Source organism: Neovison vison, chromosome 2, assembly GCF_020171115.1.
Source record: "Neovison vison isolate M4711 chromosome 2, ASM_NN_V1, whole genome shotgun sequence".
In the NCBI taxonomy this organism is placed as follows: Eukaryota; Metazoa; Chordata; class Mammalia; order Carnivora; family Mustelidae; genus Neogale; species Neogale vison.
The window spans coordinates 205,734,146-205,751,435 of record NC_058092.1 but is presented as its reverse complement, the minus strand read 5'-3'; the positions used below and the strand labels follow the sequence as shown (position 1 = coordinate 205,751,435).

The following is a 17,290-nucleotide window of genomic DNA, read 5'->3' as shown; positions in this document are numbered from 1 at the left end:
ACTGAGCTTTGTGGACTGCTTTGTGCCTTGGAATAGAAGACTATTTTTAAAGGAATTCATTTTGACTCTGCTATGCAATCTTGAGTTGAATATAATGCAGTTGACTTGAACAATAAACATTTATTGAGCATCCCCTTGTTACTGGCACGGAGCCAGTATACCTCCATGCCAAACTGAATGAACACCCCTCTGTTGGTGTTGAACAGGTCATCATCTACAGAATCAGAGGTCTCAGAAGAGAACCAGAAATGTATTAATAGACTGCTAACTCAGAAGTAATTGGATACTAAATTATATTCTTCAACACAGTGATTCTCACATTTGGTTTTTAAATACTTGAGGGCATTTTTTATTAATTCTGGATGCTATTATGGTCGTGGAATTCTGAAAAGTCTTAAAACTATCTCAGGCACTGTATGTAGGATGACCCTAGACTAGACATGGTTGAATAGTACTCAACAGGTGAGAATTTTAGGTGTCCAGATTGATTTTCACCTCACCGTAGGCCAAAAATTATCCTTTAACATGTTACAGTGACTTAAAATATTATCACTCAAGAATTATTCCTTTGAATCTTGTGAGGCTTTTTCTCTTTGATATTTTCCCATTGTTAGATAGGAACTGTTATCACTAATAAATTATTCTAAATATAGTCCTTATCCTACCAATCAGAAACACACAAACCATTCTAAAGAAACAAGGCAAGCTGCTTTAAGCAATATTGCCCTGGCTAAATTTAAGTTGGTCCTTCTAGTCTTTTTGACAAGCCTGCCTTTTTAAAATACAGGTTGTAGAGAAAAAAAATCATAGGCCTAAAAAAATTAACCTGAAAACGGGAAAATATCAATGGAAAATTTAGATGTTTATCCAACGTTAGATTGCCTGATTGCTGGTTGCTCTAGGTTGAATACACATTCCTATTGCCTCTTGTTCCTCCCTTCCATCGCTCCTCAGTAACACTGACAAGTCCAGGATGGCTTGCCTTGAGTCTCTATGTGGTTTTCAGGTCTTGTTCTCCTTCTAATCCTCACCTCTTCCCACCCCTATCCTAGGAAAAGCTATAGGTAGACTCACCATGCCATCATGTGGCTAAAGTTTATGTATTCTTCAGAGTCAGTACCAGGAAAGGGGTAGTTTGTCTGATTCTCTACTTACTACCACCTGAAAGTACAACAGCCACCCTTCATTCAAGTAATGTAAACAGAAGGTCTTCTGAATCTCAATACAGGAATAGCCCTAGTGTATTTCCCTGCGGCATCAGGACCTCTCTAAAATGCATCTCTTTGCTCTGAGAGGAAACGAGTGCCAGGCTTGAGGATTATAATTTATAAACATGAGTGTTCTGACTCCAGCTTAGACTCTAACCCCAAGAGGCTTAGATACCCAATCTGAAGACCACCTCAGTGATCAAGCTTTGAGACCCATCTACTTCCAACTTTAATCATGCCTGGGAAACCCTCAGGCTTCCTCTCTCATTAGGGACAGGTGAGCTGTTCTTCCACTTCATGCCTTTCTTCTGACAGTTTATCTAACCAGGTCCTGCAGAACAGATCAGTCTTGAGAGATTGTTCGGCTGAGTCCCTGGAGCCTACATTTGCTCATCATCTTTGGGTCTCCTGCCTTTCCCATTGCTCTGATAAGTCTTTCCTGTCTGTTTTTCTCCTACTACTAATCTGTGATGGATACTGAAATTTCCTTCTCTGCCTCCCCCTGCCCCCCGACTATTATGAGGATGGCTTTTCTGGGAGGAAAACAAAACAATTAAAAAACTTTTGAGGTATGGGGCACCTGGGTGGCTCAGTAGGTTAAAGCCTCTGCCTTCGTCTTGGGTCATGATCCTGGGGTCCTGGGATTGAGCCCCGCATCGGGCTCTCTGTCAGCGGGGAGCCTGCTTCCCACCTCCCCCCAACCTGCCTCTCTGCCTACTTGTGATCCCTGTCAAATAAATAAATAAAAATCTTTTTAAAAAATATTTTTGAGATAAAAACTTAGTGATATATGGCATACACTTAGAGAACATTCTAAATTTTTCTAAGAGCACTTATTTCAGACATTCTGTATAAACATTCTGGTAGTTCATATGTATTAGGAACCACATCCTGATTTGTGATTTAGGAAATAGGAATATCGTAACCATATCCTTTTTTCTGTTGTTCTTTGAAGTGGTAGCAGGCAGCAATCATACCAGGTTTCCCAGTAGTAGAAGTTTTTTCTTTCACCAAGTCCCAAGTTCAGTATAAGTTGTCCCAAATAAACTCCAGATTTGGCACACTGACCTTATTAACTGGATTTCCTTTAGGGTTAAGGATTTTTTTTTTTTAAGATTTTATTTATTTATTTGACAGAGAGAGGTCACAAGTAAGCAGAGCAGCTCACCGAGAGAGAGGGAGAAGCAGGGTCCCTGCTGAGCAGAGACCCCAATGCGGGGCTCAATCCCAGGACCCTGAGATCATGACCTGGGCCGAAGGCAGAGGCTTAACCCACTGTACCACCCAGGCGCCCCATGGTTAAGGATTTTCTAATGCTAGTACATGTTTGTGTTCTTTCTCCCCCTGAAAAGCTAATGCTCACCCACAACTGATGTCAAACTTTGCCATGTCTTTGGCAGGTTGAGTAACATTAGCATAAAGCCAAAGTAAGACTGGGATGAATTGGTTCTTATGGAGCAGAAACCAGGCCAAGTTAATATTAAGCAAAGTTTATGAGTAGCGAGAAAAGCACCCCCTGGGCAAAACTAAACATTTGAGCATCAGTCTCTTCTGAGCCCTCATGTATGTTTAATTGTTCTGATAACCTTGTGAGGTTGTAAGTGGTAGACTTTTCACTTTAGTGATAAGAAGCAGAGTTCCAAGTTGCTGATTGGCCAAGGCCACAATAAGTAAAAATGCCAAGATTTAAACTCCGATTTCCAGACTTCAAGTATGGATGTTCTTTGCACAGAGCAAAGCTTCTTCATCAAGCTGAGATCTGAAATGTTGTCTCAGTAACATTATTAACAGTCAACTTGGTACCAGTCTGATTTAATCAAGTTCAACACTCAATCTCTCTGACGTAGTTGGTTGTTCATACAACTTATTTGAAAGTATACTTAACTTCCCGACATTTGATGCAGAGTGGAAGCTTATGAGCACATTTTCTCCACGTAAGATGTCTGAACTGCCCTGTGAACCAATGCAGCATTGTGGAAAACCTAGACAGTCCAGCTTGTAGTTGAATTGTGCTTTCTTTCTGAAGTCCAGACCTCTTCATCCGCCTGAGGTGCCTTATACCTCTTTCCCGTCTGCTTTGTTCTTATCTCCAAAGGGAAGAAAATGTGGTTTCTAGATTCATAGTTTAGGATCTGGAAACATGAATGTGTTGATACTTCCCTGGAGACTTATCATTCGTGCTGTACCCCATTTGGTTCTCATAGTGTCTCAGACTTAGACACTGCCTGTGGCTGGCTTTGAAATATAATTAAATGGGGCGCCTGGGTGGCTCAGTGGGTTAAGCCGCTGACTTCGGCTCAGGTCATGATCGCAGGGTCCTGGGATCGAACCCCGCATTGGGCTCTCTGCTCGGCCGGGAGCCTGCTTCCTTCTCTCTCTCTCTCCCTGCCTCTCTGCCTGCTTGTGATCTCTCTCTGTCAAATAAATAAATAAAATCTTTAAAAACAAAAATATATATATAATTAAATGATAGGAACAGGATCCCGGTGTAGGGTAGGATATAAGCGTCATCATGATTTTCTCTCTAGTGAGCTAAAGTCCCTTTCAATTCTCTGTGAAGATTCAGAAGCAAATCCAAGGAATCATAATTGGGGTTTAGATTTGATTTCAGAGGCATAGTCCCCACAACCCCACAAAGAGGAATTTATAGATTTCTAGATGCCACACACAACTGCAGTGTTCTTGTTTCCCTCTCCAGCTGTGGCACAGTAAAGCTCATCACAAGGGCCAGTATGCAGGTTAGAGTCATAGTAGTGTTGCTGTTACCTTTCATCAGAAGACTGGAGTTGTCTCAAGAACACAGAGCGTCTCATCCAGAGTATAAAATGCCACTGGATATGGCTACCGGACCTGCTCATTCCCACCCCTGTGGTGACCAGAAAACTGTCCAGATAGGAAGGAAAAAATAAAAAGTGGTCTGAAAACTCCTGGCCTCCACATGGACTCTGGCTATGCCTGCTGTCACTTCCATCTGTCTGAACCCCAGCCTCCACCCATATGTCCTGCTCCTGGGCGCTATGCTGTTCCCCCTTCTACAGAGGATGGTTTAGAATGAGGATTCACTATCAGAGGCTTGGTAGGCAGTTTGACTATATTTTCTGAATAAGACATGTCCTTGATCAAAGGCTCACATTTCATGAGGAAGGTTGAGATCACAAGGCTTACATAAATCCATGAAGGTTTTTGATTTTTGCCAGATCCTTACTGCCTTTCTTCTGTTTTTCTCTCCTCCTCCCAGATAGTCAAAGTGGGTAGCCCTACTCATGGCTTAGCTTCACCCACCTCAGAGGAAGGGAATCCTTATGGGTATCTACTATATTAAGTGGTGATATTCACTTTAAAGAATCCTTTAAAACCTAGTCTCTAAAACTAATTGTACATTTTGACATCTAAAGGTGAATTTTTATTTTCCATACACAAAAGTATTCCAGATTAGAAATTTTTAGGACTTAAGCAAGGCTTGTTCTGTGTTTCTGTTAGTCACCTATGTTGTGGATGAATTGAATTAGTCTCTCTCTGTCTCTTTTTAAGGCTGTTTTTACCAAGCATGGCTACTTTCCTCAATAATTAGAAACTCTGTTTAGTACCTAAATAATACCGTTCTGGTGTTAGAGCCCAGCATGAGGTTAGCTTGCAGAAAGTGTGCTTTTAGTGATGATTTGCTGATTGAGTAAAGGACCAAATATAAATAGCAGTTGTTTGACTGTTATTTACTTTTCTTCAAGGGTGATCATAGTCTTAGACCCTCTGTAGTTAAAACATGGATTAGGGTAGAAAGAGAGATGGGAAATCTTCATACTCTTTCCCAAAACAACTCTCAGTCACCTCGGTTTCTTCTAGCTTCCCAACAAATTGCTCTTCACATGAGTGAGATTTTATTAGCTCAAATGTCTGCAGACGTTTTGGTGGCCAAGAAAATGACAGTATATAAGGTTATAAGTGGAAATGATTTATTTATAATTAGCTTAAGTGAGTGAGGGTTTGCTTCCTATCGAAAGTACTTAACTGCCAGCAACATCAATCATGACCTCATCTTTGGCATGTGAAGATGATTTTCTAGCAGCTAGATTCATGAAGTAATAGAATGCTTGTGCTCTGGAGGGCACCTTCTCTGACAGCCCAGGATCCCTAAAATTCCTTTGGAGACCACCATACTATAGAAGAACCTGTGGTTATTGTAACTCTTCTTAGTTGGAGCTTCAAGCTTACAGGTGGTAAACATTCTTTCTAAATCAGATGCTTTCCTGAGTCCTTTCTAAGGGTGGAAGACAAGTGCCAGTTAGCCCCTTGCCAGCATTCTTCTCCTGGCTCTTCACCAGGCTGATGGAGTGTTTACTCTCTTATGCCATTCCATGAGAAGCTTGGTCTTTGGAAAATTGGGGTTTAATTTCCAGTTCCTGAGGTTGTTTATTTTAGTAAGTCCATTGACCAATCAATAATGGAAATTCATTAATGACTGAATTGAATTATTTCTGCTTTCAATGTCTTGGTCTCTGTTACTGGCATACTATTAGCCATGTGAGGAAGTCCTCAAGCCATCAGAGCTTGTTGGGCTAAGGTATGAGGACCCACTGAACTCTAATACCCAGGGTATGTGCATGATTCTTACTGCATAATTTGAATGAATGTGATTCCTGGATCCTGCCCTAAGACTGCAATCAGAGTCCACTTGGGCTGTAATGAGCAGTGCTCTTTGGTTGATATGATTCGGAAATTCTAATCATAATGGGATAATTGGGATGGCTTTCTGCTGTTCTGTCTTCAGTAGTACCTATTCTAGGGCCTAGTTATTGCTAACTTGTTATTTTCTGAAAATTCCAGAACCTGTTGGTTGCAGATCAATTTTCTTAAAAACAGGCACTTAGAAAATAATCACCAAAAAAAAAAGAAAGAAAGAAAATAATCACCAATATTAGGCAGTCTGGTATGGAGAGAAATTTTGAAGAAGTTAAGTAGAAAGACATCCTTTCTGTTAGCGACAAAGCTTTTCTTACCGGCTCAGCAGCTTCATACTACAGAAACCAGTAATGCTTGGCTTTCCTTCTGTTCATAGAAATCTGGTTGGGGGGGTGGTGGTAGCGGTGCCTGGGTGGCACAGTGGGTTAAAGGCTCTGCCTTCAGCTCAGGTCATGATCCCAGGGTCCTGGGATCGATCCCCACATCGGTCTCTCTGCTCAGCAGGGAGCCTGCTTCCTCTTCTCTCTCTCTCTGCCTGCCTCTCTGCCTACTTGTGATCTCTGTCAAGTAAATGAATAAAATCTTAAAAAAAAAGAAAAGAAAAGAAAAGAAATCTGGTGGGTTGTTTTTTTTTTTTTACCATTCAGCCCTTCCAACTCTGCATCTGCTACAAAGTTCCTCCCCTACCCCACCAGCTTGGGCTGGTTTCCTTCTCCCCAAATACTGATTCCCATGGAGGTCTGTTTTGTGATGTGATGGTCTTTGCACACTGGCTACAACCCAGGTCATCATCCACCTACCCTGTCTTCTCCTTTCTAAATACCACATGTAGGTGTTTGAGGGATGTGGGTTCTTAGGTCATTCCCCAGGGCTAAGGCTAAGTCTTCTGGACTTAAGTCATATGAGTAGCCTGAAAGAAATGGTCACACGTGGTGGAAGTGACATCCAGTATCAAGTAAACAATTACCTTCAGGCAGTTTGGATCCAGGTAAGTAATTGCTACCTGTCTCTCCTTGACACCGTTGGTGAGGATAATTCTAGGATATCAGACTTTTGGAATGGTCCAGTTTCCAAATGCCTTCTGTATAGGTGTTTTGTAAATATACCAATATAAAGGTTTATTTAGAAAAATTGTGGCAGGGAGTTTAGACAGACCTCTGGATTTTTAGCAGAGTACAGGATGTGTGTCTTTTTACTGCCTTCATACTTCCTGGTACATTGTTTTAAGTGCTCAATAAATGTTCATTGCTACTATTATCATTACTATTATTATTTAGAATTCAGTGTGAGAGGCTAATGTGGAGATTTCTCAGTTGGAATAGAATATACTAAAAAATAAGTTTTTTTTTTCATTGTAGAGATTTATCTTAAGGTTATAAATATATTGCCTCCAGTTAAAATGAGCAATTAATTCTTTCTGTAGCTTAATCTTAATATAACAGTATGACTTTAATAATTGCTTTCAGTCTTAGAGGTCAGTAAATAGGGCTGTTTATAATTGTTAGTGCATTGTCTGAAATGCTTTGCCTACCCAGGGCCCACTCCAGTGGACTAAACAGAAATTAGAACAGGAGGGTTGCCGATAGATCATTCCTTTTATACTGTTGCTGAAGTTCTGATTATGTAAATTTGTGTGTGTATTATGTAAATTCTTAATTTTTTTTCATTTTATTTTTAAATATGAGGCGCTCCCTTCCTTGAGTTGTCAGACGGATGCAGACACCCCTCATGATACTTAACATGGGTTTTCCTTTTCTTAATTATACTGCATGATCTTTAAATAGTTCTTTCTTCTCCTGGGCAAAAGTACCTTCTAAACATTTATACCAAATTGTGTTTATTTTCTTGCAGTCGAACTGGCAATGATCATGGACCGTCTGTATGGTGGTGTCTGCTATGCCGGCATCGACACGGACCCGGAGCTGAAGTACCCCAAAGGTGCTGGCCGCGTGGCGTTCTCCAATCAGCAGAGCTACATCGCAGCCATCAGCGCGCGCTTTGTGCAGCTCCAACACAATGACATTGACAAACGGGTAAGCGTCCACGTGGGGCATAACTGCTGTGGGAAAGAAACGAAGTTTATTTTCTGGGCCCCTGGGGAGAAAAGCACCTCGTGATTGTAAGTGAGCAGCTTACCTTACATGGGATCAGTCCATGAGTCCCTCGAGGCTGCCTGAAAAAGAGAGTACCCACGATTTGCCAGGCGTTAACGAACCTTCTGCCTCACCCATCCCCAGGGTGATGTTACGCTTATGAAAATAACCGTGCAGAATTTAGCATACCCAACTGGTGCTGTTTAAAGGGTGATGCCAACAGCGCATTAACAAAGGTTGCCAGCTGGTGACCTGTTTGACCCATGTGGTGCTCTTAAAACAAGTTCACTTTGGACTCACACTAAATGTTAATGTTCAGGGAGTATACATAAAATTTTGAAATTCTGATTTCTCTTAAGATTGCAAGATCACACATTGGAGCGAGATTACTGCTGTCTCTTTCAGTCCCCTCCAATTCCCTATAGTCCTCCAAGTCCCTGTAATCCTGCTCATAACACATACGCATATGCCTTACCTGCCCTCCTGCTTCATGGTCTTACCTGCCGGGCCGCTAGAGGTATCCTGATTTGCTCCCTCTGATCTAAAGAGGGGACACATGGCAGAATGTAGGGAGCTGGTGTGCTCAGATGGTTTCGTGAACAGGCATAGGTCGAAATCCCCGAAATCCCAGCTCTGCCACTCTTTGGAGGTTTGGGGAAATAGAAGGTGGTAGGAGGAAATAATCTGAGACCTATGTTAATGGGTTAATAGAACAAGTAGGAGAACAGATCAGGTATTGAACACCTCCCTTTGCAATTGTACAGTGGCTGTTAACACTTCCAGCAAAGGCTGTTTTGGGGGCATATGTTGGACTGGAATAAATAAAGTAGGAAATATGTTATTGTGGTTTTTTTTTTTTTTTAAGATTTATTTAAGAGAGAGTGAGGGAGAGTCTTAAGCAGGCTCTATGCTGAGCGCAAAGCCTGACACAGGGCTTGGTCTCAGGACCCTGAGATCACAATCTGAGCCAAAACCAAGAGTGCGGTGCTTAACCAGCCAGACACCCCAAATATGTTCTATTATGATGTTTAATCTCTACTGTCTATGGTAGACTTTGACTAATTTTGGGTAGCTGACTCAAGCTTCTTAGAAGTTGAAAGTTTCAGTTGGTAGATTTTTAGATATTCAGCAAGTTATATTTTTATTAAGACATATATCTGATCAAATTTCAAAAGCCAGTGCCTAAAATAAACAGTTGCTACATTACCGGGCTCCTTAAAAATAAGTAGTGGTGGTTTGTTTATTTTTTAATCAAAATGAACAACAATTCTTTTTCAGAATTTTGAAACACTCTTTGAATTAATGGAGAGGTGTGATAAAGATTCAGCTCCATTCCTAGTTTTCAAGCACCCACAGTGTCCTGACCTTCCCCTTTCATAGCAGTAAACCACCCGCCCCACCCCCCACAGACTGTAAACTCTGCAGAGTCAAGCACGGTGTCTGTCTCATTCTCTGCTTCATTCCCAGTGCTTGCTTACCCATTGCTTGATGTGTAGCTGAAGTAGGAGTAGGTGCTTGATTAACCCTTGTTGAATTGGCAAATGGTTATACTTCGACGATTTTCTTTACTGCTGCTGGTGCTGGTGGACTTTCTTGTGCTTGCACTTTTGTGAGTCTAAGACACCAGATTTTTAGACACCAAACATTTAGACGGCTATGGCACTCACCACTGGTCATGGTGAGTCGTAACCTTAACCTATAGAGCCTTGGATTCTCTTCTGTGTGCCTTCTTTGTTCCTCTCTGCAGCCAGAACTAGTGACTGGATGGGGTCATATAGGGACTATAGAGAAAGCTCCATTTCCTCATGCTTCTGTCTTCCCTTTGCCCACAGGCTAACAACCTCCTGGCTTATTCCTTAATGGAGGGAAGTACACTTGCCCCAGGGAATATGGCAATCTTTGAGCACCCTTTAATCCACTGAGCCACCCAGGCACCCCTTTTGAGCACCTTTTAAAACCACAGTAAATTCATATGCTATTTGTTTTGTTGCCCACCTCTGCTCCTTCCCCTGCTATACTCAGGCCCTCAGTATTTTTTCCCACAAGACTTGGACCTAGGTAAAATAGAGAGAGGTAGTGAGCACGATCATAGGCCTTGCTTATGAAAATGTATTTGGAACATCAGACTTCTGAGGACTCAAGAAAGCCATTGACTATTTCTGCCTACTGCATTTGGGTTAACTTTATCTTTCCTCTTGTAGAGTAGTCCTTGATAAACATTTAGAGTAGCAGCCTGTTGTAGTGGAAAGAGTATGGAGTTTCGAGCTAGAATAGATTTCAGTACTTTTAAATCTCTGCTGCACTAGTCACTGGTGACCCCAGGTAAGTTAATTAATGCCAGGAGCTTCAGGTCCTCATCAGTAACTCCCTTTGGGGGATGGTCTGAAAAATAAATGAGATTTGAGCATTGAACAGCCAGAGCTGTATGACCTTTGGATAGATGTTTAGTACCTAGCACTTGATGGTTAACAGTGTTCATTTTGCTACAAACGCAATTAATACTGATGTTTTTAATATTATGTAACTTGAATTTTATCAATTGCTCACTGAAGATGTAGTGAACAGACAACCTGGTTAGTGAAAAGAGCACGGGGTCACATAGCTGGGTCTACATCTGGTCCTATCCCCTGTGGGGTGTGTGACTTTGGGTAGGTCACTTAAATGCTGAGCTTCAGTGTATAATGAAGGCAGTAGTAATAGCCCAGTGGGAAACCCGGAAGAGGAAGCAATATATACAACATAACACACTGTACATATGTATAGTGGGACTATTGCCACAGTCACAAGAAGGCCACCTCCATCCGCATGATGTCTACAAGGGACCTGTCCATTCTGCGATGCCCAGAGTTGAGAATCGTCTAAGGGAGAGAATTAGAAATCATTCAAAGTGGCACAGCCCCTCCTGTCCTCTGCCTCCCATGCTCTTTGTTTGCCCTGCCTAATATGGAGACCATTTTCTTCATTATGGGAGATACAAGCCAGCTTCCATCCTGACGTAGGCTCCCCTTTCACTGTCCCTCTGTGAACATTACCCTCCCTTTCCCCAAATTGTTACTCTGTCCTCTCAGATTTTTCTTAATTTGAATGTAGCCAACAATGCTTGATTTTTTTGACTCTGGCATTTTGAGCCTCTGTTAACTGCATCCTTCTTAGACGCTTTTTTTTTAAGTTCATCCCCAGTTTTGTTTTTATTTCTCTTTCTCCTAAAATGTAAGTTTGAGCTTTCCAGAGAGCCCCCATTATATAGAAGCACATCAGTATTTCCATAGGCAATGCTCTATCTCTTGGGTGCTCTGTTCTTGATTGTCTACAGAGAATTTCTTATTAGGCACAACCTTCTTTCCTGAATAACCCCTCTAAGCTTTTAGCAATAGTCTCATAGCTAAGGTTTTGGAACTTGCTGTCCTAAAACTCGGGAGCAGATACCTTCCTATGCCCATAATCCCTTTCCCTTACTATTGCAAATTCCAAGATGCTACGGTTCTATTCTCTTTCTTATGTTAGCCTTTAAACCAAGACCTTGACTATTTTAAACAGCATCAACAAAGGAACTTCCTTTGTTGTCTGCATCATTATGAATACAGATATAGTGTAATCAGTGAACCAAAACAAGACAGACGCTACAGATAGCATTTTATGGGCCACTTGCTTGCTCTTAGCCCTTTAGCCCTTTCATTTTTACTCCATATGGAGAGTGGGAGAGGGTCCCTGGCACAGCAGCAACGCCAGGAACCCTGGAAGTTCTTGGACTGTTTGCGGGCTGTGCTCTCGGGTTGCAGCTTTCCTAGGTGAACTGTGGGAGGTCCATGAAGAAGAATTTGACTGGTGCATCTCCTTCACCTCTTTTGTATCCAACCAGCTTTTCTCAAAAAAGACCTCTCTTTTGAGAATTTAGATGTTTCTGTAATTATTATCTTGTTGTTCTTGCTGCTCTTTGGCTAAGTTTTTAGATGGAGTGGTCTACAGAGAAAATACAACCTTTGTAGGTTTGATTTTGTCTCACCGTCTCAGAGACTTTTTGGCTTTATGAATGTAAAGCTTCTGACCCATGCTCTACGTGTAATTAGAGTCTGCCAAGACTATGTGACTTGTTGGAGTCGTCTGATAAATCCACGCATCAAACTTCTTGCTGCAGTCTGGCTAGCAACGGCAGGACTCCCAGAGGAGGAACAGGCTTCTGATGGTACCTCCTTACAGAACTGCCGGGATCTTGACTCTGCCGCATGTGCCCAGAGGTCTTGGCTCACGGGGGGTGCTCAGTAAGTGTGCAGAATAGATCAGGATGATGTATGGGAGAACAAGGATCAGAAGTGACCACAGAAGGCTCTTGGGGATACTGGAGTGAGTCACTCTCATCTCTCACCTGCATATCTAGAGGAGGCTCCCCACTTGTCTCCCCAATCCAGCTTAGCCAATCTCTAGTACATTCTTTACATAAAACCGAGTGACCTTTTAAAATCATAATGTCCTCCTTTAAACCTTTCGGTTATCTTCCAATACTGCCTCCATGCCCCTTCACTAAACTACACACGTCTTTTGCCTTAGCTCTCTCTTCTTCCTCTTGAGCCAATCTTAACTGGACCTTTTCTCTCTTTTTCAGGGTCGTTATATGTACTGTTTCTTCTGCCTGCCTAATACCTACTTTTCCTTTGCGTCTCAGCTTAATTATAGTATTTTTAGGAATCCTTTCTTCATGGAACTTACATCTCCATCATAAATCATTGTCATAATACCATCTACCATTCCTTTGTGGCTTTAAATACCTCTGTAATGAAATACTGCTTCATTTAATGTCCATCTACTCTGTTAGACTATACAATCTATGAGAGCAATGACTGTCTTTCATGTTAGCTGCTGTATACTTAATACTTGACATGTAATGGACACAGTAATTATTTGTTTTCAGATGAACAAATGAGTGAGTTATTGAATGAGTGTTCACTGAGAGGTAGCCCAGATGAAACCCCTTAGATAGCAACCTTTGGCCGATCCAGCTGCCCGCCAAAGGGCACTTTGCACAGCTTTCCTTTTCTACTTCATTAAGAACACTCACTTGTGTGGGGGCCCTGGGTGGCTCCCTGATGTGGGCTCAGGTCATGACCTCAGGGTCATGGGAATGGGCTCCACATGGAGCTCCACGCTCAGTGGGGGCGTCTGCCCGTCCCCCTGCTCACTCACTCGCTCGCACACATGTGCAAGCTCTCTGTCGCTCTCTCAAATAACTAAATCTTTAAAAAAGAAAAAACACTGATGTGGTAAAGAAATTTAAAGTATTTTTGACATTGAAGCTGGATTTACTAACCTTAGACGGGAAGTGGCCCAACCTCCTTTATTTTGCAGCCAATGAGAATCTAGCAGAGCTTTGGAGACTGTGAAGAAACCTGTCAATTAAGGGCAGAGTTGCCTCTGCTCACAGGACTCCTTCCCAGAACCCTGGGCTCACCCAGGGACTAATGTCTCTTCAGCCCACTTCTTCCATGAAGTCGTTTTTCCACAGACCTTAGATTCAGAACGTCTTCAGTTAGATTATAGGTCCTTTTGTGGGTTTTATGCACATTTCAGTAGTTCACATAACTTTCCAGGTGAACATACTCTGCACAGAGCAGAGCACATCTGGGATTTGTTATCAGGAGTTTCTGATATGTCTGTAGGTCTTTTTTTTTTTTTTTAAAGATTTTATTTATTTATTTGTCAGAGAGAGAGGGAGAGAGAGTGAGCACAGGCAGGCAGAGAGGCAGGCAGAGAGAGAAGCAGGCTCCCTGCCGAGCAAGGAGCCCGATGTGGGACTCGATCCCAGGACGCTGGGATCATGACCTGAGCCAAAGGCAGCTGCTTAACCAACTGAGCCACCCAGGCGTCCCATGTCTGTAGGTCATTTTTAACATTAGCAAAATGAACTGGAAAATTTTCTGTGCCCTTTTTTAGTTGTTTTGCTTTTGATTTTCACTTTTACGTTGTCTTCATATGAAACCTTTTACAAGTGAGTGTGAACCAGTGCAACGCCACTGGATTATAGCATTTGATTGAAAAGTTTGGCATTTTAAGTTGCTATAATGACCCTTGTTATGGAACATTATTATTATAAATGACACAAGGGGTGGGGAAAATTAAAAAAATAAAAATGTTTTAAATGACGCAAATACAATTTATGCTTGTTTTTACTTCCAAGGAAACATTATTAGCATCTTGAAATAAATACGTTAAAGGTTACATTATGCATATGTTATGGTTAATATTCACCAGTTATTAGCCAATTGGTAATTTGTCCCTGTGTTGACAATATTAAGGTTGTGTGATGCCCAGCACAGCAGTTCTTGGTGTCTTTCTCGTTAGCTACTGTATACTTAATACTTGACACATAGTGGACACACATTAATTATTTGTATTTAGATGCATAAATGAGTTTCCCCATTGATCTTCTGCCTTGGCACACACGAGCATGTGATTCACTTTTCTGGTTAACAGGTTCCCTAGAACACTAAAGAGTGGGGCATTTCTGGGGTAAGGCCATCAGTCTCTTAGAAGGGGTACACCCCAGGCCCACTCCTGTCCTTACCATGCGGAGAACACGGCGATAGTGAAAATGTTCTGTTCGAGGCCTGAGTCAACACTCCTAGCTCTTCTCCCAGTTACGTGACTTTGGACAATTTATCACTTTTTAGAGGCTTGATTTTATTGATTTTATTTTCCAATAGTAGTAAGAAGACCAGGCTGTCTTACAGTTTGTGGTGCTGATAAACAATGACAGATGGAGAAGCGCTTTGGAAAGTTATTTGGCTGTGCTGATGTTGATTTGCTTTACTGCTGAGCCTGGCTGATTTAAAGTGTGTGGTTACCTAATCATGTATTCAAGGCTAATTGTTGACTCTCTCACTCCTTTTTTTTTTTTTTTTTTTTCCTTTTAAAGCACCTACCTAGTTCCACTAAGGAGCTTTCTTTTTTTTTTTAAGATTTTATTTATTTATTTGACAGAGATCACAAGTAGGCAGAGAGGCAGGCAGAGAGAGAGAAGGGGAAGCAGGCTCCCTGCTGAGCAGAGAGCCCAATGTGGGGCTTGATCCCAGGACCGTGAGATCATGACTTGAGCTGAAGGCAGAGGCTTTAACCCACTGAGCCACCCAGGCACCCCCCCACCAAGGATCTTTAATACAGAGACAATGGAATAGTTGAAGTTCACACACACGTTGGGTCCGTTATTAAAGGAACGAGACTGAGACAAAGTTATGCAAAGCCTTATTCTATGCCAAGCATTAGAAGTTAGACTGACCGGCCAGGAGAACGAGGCTGAGACAAAGTGAAAGTTATGTAAAGCTTTATTCTATGCCAAGCATTAGAAGTCAGACTGACTGGCCAGGGCCGCCTCCGAAGAGAGCGACGCCCCTTGGTCTTAACGGGCTAGTTTTTATAGGGCACAATCGCAGACATCTGCATATGTGGCTTTGGCTGACTGGATGTCTTTTACCTGTGTGTTTTACCAGTATTGGTTACCTGGAACCGATACTAGTAACTGTTGAGGGGTTTATTAAACAACAAAATGGCCTTGTTTTAAGTATGTGTTTTAGTAATAGTTACCTGGAACCGATATAAATAAAATGGCCTTGTTTTAGGTGTGTGTTTTAGTAACAGTTACCTGGAACTGATATCAATAACTGTTGAGGCATTTATTAAACAACAAAATGTCTACCTAGGCAACATGGAGTCACTATGGCTAAGTAGGCCCAGGCAGGCCCTAGGGGGTTAACATGTTTTAACGTGGAATCCACCCCAACAACACACACACAGAGTTAACGCAGCTGCTGATCTGCCAACATGCTGGTTGGATATTAGTCAAGACACACATAGAGACAAGTCTCTTTTATGGAGGTAAACACCTAAATGCATTTTCCAGGCAAGGGATTGAAGAAAGAAAAAGTCCTGTTCAGAAAGAAGTATTTTTAGCACTATCTTTTCTCTAATAATGAAAAGATTTTGAACCTAAAGTTGAATAGGTTAGGATTAAATTTTGCTTATAATCCATGAACAGCATTTCTGTGAAAAACTGGAACAGTTTAAAGTATTTAAGTACAATAAGGGCAAAAGAGGGCACCTGTACTCATTCTGTCTGTTTTAATGGTATTTTTAGAAGTGATGCCAAATGAACACTTAGGATGTGAAAGCTCTGCTAAATTCAGAGCTTTCAAATATAAATTTCTTTATAACTCAAGGCTAGATCACTCACATCTGAAAGATTTTTGTAGTGTGAAAAATGAGATCATTAGAAAAGAGGTAATCTTTTTACATGGCCGTTTTCTACCCTTTTGTCTACTCTGTGAGGCCCAGAGAATATTTATAAGGATAGAATCAGTAGAATCTCCTTTAGTCTAACAAAAGCATATTTGATTAATAGGAATAATTTCTTTATAAAAATCTGAGGGGCAGGTGCCTGGGTGGCTCAGTCCATTAAGCATCTACCTTTGGCTCAGGTCGTGATCCCAGGGTTCTGGGATGGAGCCCTGCATGGGGCTCCTTGCTCAGCAAAGATCCTGCCTCTCCCTCTCCCTTTGCCTGCTGCTCTGCCTACTTGTGCTCTCTCTCTCTCTCTATCAGAAAAATAAATAAAATCTTTTTAAAAATCAATAACAAGTAAATAACATAAAAATAAAATCTGAGGGGCTCCCACCACACACAGTTATTGTTTAGCACAACTTTGCCATGTTGTCTCCTAGAAATTTTTTTTTGAAGATTTATTAATTTATTGTAGAGAGAGAGCATGGGTGAGAGACAGAGGGAGAGAATCTCAAGCTGACTCCATGCTGAGCGTGGAGCCCATTGTGGGGCTCTCTGTCCCATGACCCTGAGATCATGACCTGAGCTGAAATCAAGAGTCGGCCACCTGACCAGCTGAGCCACCTGGTGTCCCTTCCTCGAAATTTCTAAGTTAGGTGTTTGTAACTTGAAATGCATCATGCAACAGACATTTGCTAAAGTCTGCCAACTCAGCTCACAGAGACCTTTTTACTACTAGAAGGGATCATAGGCTAGAATAAGCCAATCTGGAGCTTAGTCCTCACTAAACCACTTAGTGTATAACTTGAAGGAAGGATAGGGGTGTGTGTGTGTGTGCGTGTGTGTGTGTGTGTGTGTGTTAATGAAAGCAGTTTTAAAAACTTAAAAGCATTCTGTCAGTATACAGTGATACTGAGAATACTTGATTTATATGAAACCTTGACTAATATTTGAACTCTTCTGGAAGATATTCATTAGACAATCTAATTAGAATTACACATAACAGGGGTGCCTGGGTGGCTCAGTGGGTTGAACCTCTGCCTTTAG

General features: G+C 41.7%; 1 protein-coding gene across 9 annotated transcripts in view; it reads left to right on the top strand.

The window, feature by feature from the left end:
* Positions 1-17,290, top strand: part of CPEB3 (cytoplasmic polyadenylation element binding protein 3) — a 190,517-nt gene that overhangs the window by 159,431 nt on the left and 13,796 nt on the right. For all 9 annotated transcript variants that reach the window (XM_044240103.1, XM_044240101.1, XM_044240100.1 and 6 more), the window contains one exon: positions 7,737-7,918. In XM_044240103.1, coding sequence (XP_044096038.1) covers positions 7,737-7,918 — 182 coding nt within the window. The remainder of the gene's footprint in view (positions 1-7,736; positions 7,919-17,290) is intronic.